General features: G+C 34.4%; 2 protein-coding genes across 3 annotated transcripts in view; one reads left to right on the top strand and one right to left on the bottom strand.

The window, feature by feature from the left end:
• Positions 1 to 1,947, bottom strand: part of LOC106679808 (MORN repeat-containing protein 3) — a 16,672-nt gene extending 14,725 nt beyond the window's left edge. For both annotated transcript variants that reach the window (XM_014419168.1, XM_014419161.1), the window contains exons 1-2: positions 1,636 to 1,947; positions 259 to 413 (exon numbers count right to left, since the gene is read on the bottom strand). In XM_014419168.1, the coding sequence (XP_014274654.1) occupies positions 259 to 413; positions 1,636 to 1,837 (357 nt within the window). In that variant the 5' untranslated portion in view covers positions 1,838 to 1,947. The remainder of the gene's footprint in view (positions 1 to 258; positions 414 to 1,635) is intronic.
• The window catches only part of LOC106679795 (alpha-tocopherol transfer protein-like), a gene marked incomplete in the record, with an annotated part of 97,820 nt that overhangs the window by 25,291 nt on the left and 67,784 nt on the right, over positions 1 to 4,745 (top strand).

The following is a 4,745-nucleotide window of genomic DNA, read 5'->3' as shown; positions in this document are numbered from 1 at the left end:
CCCCCACCATCCCTCCCACCCTCCCACTCTTCGTGAATGTACTATCACGAGTTTTATTCAACTCACTTATAATTTAAGAAAAAACTCACAAATAAGAAAGTAGTACAGAGGAATAAATAGATTCCTAATCCACAACGCCATAACAAAGAGAAACAAGGAATTATAAATTATTAATTCATAAAATGAGTGCTGAAAGAGCATGCACTTATTTACATACATTTAGTACAATTTATAGATATAAACTTTTAGTTGGCTTACCTCAGGAACTCCATTAACAAATTCTCCTCCGTACAAAATGTCTTCCATTTTATTGGGTTCCACCTTGCACGTAACTCCGTAGCCCCAAGCTTTGCCATGATGGTATTCACCTTCGTTGACGATGTAATGTACCTTATCGGACTGTATTCCAAGACCTTCAAAATATAAACAAATTTCCAAATAAATTTGATTTTTTTTTATATAGAAAATAAAATGAATTTTAAGTACTATAAAATTGGTTAGACGATGAAAAAAAAATATGCAATTAGTATGTTTTGTACTGACTGGCATGTACTTTTACTTCTACCATGCATAAAATATACACAGGGTATCATTAATAATGATCTCTTTTATAACGATCGGTTACAGTCTCGAATATTTCTGGACCTGTGATACGTTTATAACAACGTATCGCTATATATCTAATTTCAAATTATGATAAAGGGGGTCAAACAACTATTTATTTGCCGAAGTTTTGACCCACTATGTTGAGCTTCATCAGGACTGTTGAGAGCTTTCGAGACTTCACCATCAATGGTGGTTATGTGAATAAACACTGTCCTAAGTCTCGAAAGCTCTCAACTTGAAAAGCCCTGAGGAAGCTCAACAAATTGGGGCGAAACTTCCGCAAATAATTAGTAGTTCACTATTTTTTATACTCTTTCGGCCGCACCCCTGACCATAATATTACCTTTGTTTTCTTTCTTTGAAGAAATTACCCCTGTCATATTTTTTCTAGTCATTAAAAATGGGTAAATATGAACTATGAAATGATATAATAATTAACTTAAGGTCATAATGAAAGAAAACAAAATATTTTGAGATTTAAAATACATTTTCGGAGATAGGAATTTATATAAGTGATAAAGATAAATTGTACATTGTTGAAAAGCCAAAGATTTTATGTAACAAAGTAAAACATAAGATGCAGTAGAGAATGACGAGAAACTTATAAATAAAAGGTTTGTTAAAATGTTTTATCAGACAGGCGCGTGCAAATTAAATTTTCTGTTAATGATTTCTTGTCACCATAGTTCCTAAATAATTAACTTCTGATTTGATTTAATCTAGGAATCTTTGAATTGACAGGATAACTTCATCAAATCATTCTTATTATTGTCAATATTGATTCTATAGTAATTAAGCATTTAATCAAGTTGTTTAGGTTGCTATTCTCTTGTTTCTGTTTGAAACTAGCAAAGATTAATTTCAAATCATAGAATTAACCGCACGAGATTTTAATTACTACATTGTGTTTAGTGATATTATTGTACATAATTTTTTTCATAAAGCATTATAAACGTATCCTTGTTATAAAGGCTCAAAGCTAAACATATACAATACGTTAGATTGTAAAGCCTACTCTAAAATCCATACCATCTTGCATATCGTTCTTCCACCATCCCCTGTATAGTTCTCCTTTTTCGTTAACATAGAATCTTCGGTATCCATTCTTCGAGGCCAAAGCCTCTTTGATCTTAGAGCGCTTCGGCAATTGATTATAACATTTAGGAAGAGTGTTCTTGATGTATTTTTTCGCACGGAGACTGGGTGGGTAACGTACGTTTTCGGGAGGCATATCAACTCATTCGATTTCACAACCTATTTGACTACACTAATTAAACTAAACTATAACACTACTAGTCTATTACTATAATATTTAATCATATTATAAATTGTACAATTTGAAGTACATAATAAATAATAAATAAACATATGTCTCATTCTCACAAAAATAAGTTTGTTTTTTTTAACGCAATCCTGACTGCTATGAAACTGTTTGAAACAGATGGACGTTCAGATTGTAAGATTAAGACAGAATTTTTTAATTCCGTTCTCTCAGAACTCAGATTTTTGCACAATGAACTCTTCTATGTGCGTTTTGCAGTTCTCGAGTGAGTGAATAAAATATTTCCCGCTAGTTTTGAAGGGCCCGAAATAAGTGAAAATTTGCTGGGGCGACGTCTGGCAAATAGGGTGGGTGAGGGATCACATCCCAGCAACACCCTAATAATTTGGAGAACTATCTGTGTCCGGGTAACCTACGGCAACCGAAGGTTGAATCGGAAAGGCTGCCATGTATAAGATTAGTAGCGCCCCATGTAGCCAACAGCCAAATCTCACCTCCTCCAGCGCTCTCGGTGGTAAGAGAAGTAACCCAGACTAAGAGATGGCGATCTTGTCTCAGCCAGAGAAGCGGCCATCTTTTTCTTTTGTTAACTCATCATTAATATCCACATGAGTGAGTAGATTTACTTGAGTGGTTCCCGGCAGCAGAGGGGAGAGAGGCCTGAGAATGTGAAGGGAAGAAAGAACCATGGAGTAAGTCCATCTAGCAATAGTTAACATCCACATCATCATCAACCACCTCAATGTTATATCTACAATTTCCATACCACTGTCATACAAAATTCTACTAACAATCTAATCATAATGTTTTCTTTCGGTCACCTCCTACACCTCTTGTAACATAAAACAATAGAATTTTATTACATTTAATCATGTTCCATTTTTCAATTATACAGTCCACTCAAATCCAACCAGCCAACCAAAAGTGAAGTGTGTCTTGCACAATGCACAATGCGGTTGAAGGCATACTTCATACACTATGACTGTGCGATTATGAGACACAAATGATTTCAGATACTTGCATGAGTTATGTTAGGCGTTTCTGCGATACCCCGTATCATAGAGTGAGGGCTGCCTGGACCAATACTTGAATTTGGTCATCAACATTTGATGGACGACTCGATTGGTATACGTCTTCCAAGTCAAAATTTCCGGTTCTGAACCGAGCAATCCACTTACGGACGGTGCTTTCTCCTAAGGCATCATCACCATACACACAACAAATTTTGTTAACCGTCTGTGCAGCGGATTTTCCTTTTCGGAAATAAAAAAAATCATTAAATGACGAAAATGAATTTTTTTCTCTTCCATTTTGAGGAAGCAATATACCACTTAAAGATAAGGAATCTCGGTTGAAACTGATGCATCTTAACTAATCCTTTTTTAGAATTTATAAACAATATTGACCGAGTAAAGATGATTTTATAAACACAGAGAGGATTAAATTGAAATATTGAAAAACGCTAGGAACTTATTTTGGCAGGGCTTAAATGACAATTTTTTTAAGAAATGTGTGTCTAAAGTAACTTTAATTTTATTTAATTATTTGAAAAAATAATCTCAGTTCTGATTGTTAGGAATAATAAAAATTGATAACTACGAACTAATTAAGACTTTTATGAATAACTAAATGAGAAACAATAACAATTATAAGCAACCGATTCAAACTGTCAACTGCCAAGACCACCTCAACTTCCCCTCGGCAAGAACAAAATTTATAATTGTTACTCAACGCCGAGGAACCATAAAAAACAATTTTTATAGAAACAGCAAAATAAAAATCAATTGTTTATTATTTTCGCCTTCCAGGGTCTTAGAATGTTTTGAAAATCACTTTGACTTGAGCCCACCTATCTAAACAATACTTTAGGTCTTATGCCGGATGCTTAGTGATAGTTGCGAGATGCACGCACTGTATATACATTGTCATGGCAACATTATACACAATGATACGTTATATGCATATGATTTTTTTTAAAAATATTAACCAGAGTATTTTGGTTCGGAAGTCCTGATGTTCCCAATCTTTTTCGGTTTGCGCCTCCCTAAATAATCGGATTTTTTTTCTGCTGGGCCCTTAATACATCACATTTTTTTTCTGAATTTTTGACTTTCTTGACAAATAGAAAAACTTTTCTTTTTAAAAGTGATTACCCATTTAACAAGAAAAAAAAATAAAAACAAATACTTACTACTAATAGTAATAATAATAAATAATAAGCATATCATTTGGACTTGATAAGTGCGTGGTGCTGCATGTGAACAAGGGAAAGGTGGTCAATGCCCAGGACCTGCAGATAATAAAGTACAACTTAATTGAAGATAAGAGCCCATACTACAAGTACCACCCAAATAGACACCTCAAAAAGGCCCTCTCAAGCTCTATTGGTATGAATCATAATTACGGACCATACAGTACGTCATAATAAGCCAGATATCCTCCTTATTGATCTAAGAAAAAAGAAAGCGGAACTTATTAATGTCGGAATCCCCAAGGATAATAATATAAGCTCTACTGTGGGAGAAAAACTAAGGAAATATCAGGAATTGGCGATTGAAATGAAGGAACGGTATCACTTGGAGGGAGTTACCACAACTCCAATCATAATATCCACCAATGGTCTCGTACCAAAATCCACAGTGGCAGGAGTGAATGGTTTGGGAGTGCCTATTGATGTACTAAGAGTGGCTCAACTGTCGGTTCTCTTAGACACAGCACGCATAGTGCGAAAGGTTTTAAATATTTAAAAGAGAAAATAAATAAATAAACAAAATATGAAGGTGGTTGGACTTCTAGGTCCCTTACCTCAGACACATAACACGTAATAGCGAGAAAAAACGGATAATAATAATAATAA

The sequence above is a fragment of the Halyomorpha halys genome, unplaced genomic scaffold (assembly GCF_000696795.3).
Source record: "Halyomorpha halys isolate HHAL.00 unplaced genomic scaffold, Hhal_1.1 Scaffold14.1, whole genome shotgun sequence".
Lineage (NCBI taxonomy): Eukaryota > Metazoa > Arthropoda > Insecta > Hemiptera > Pentatomidae > Halyomorpha > Halyomorpha halys.
Note: the sequence above shows the minus strand (reverse complement) of the source record. Positions and strands in the feature narration are given on the sequence as shown.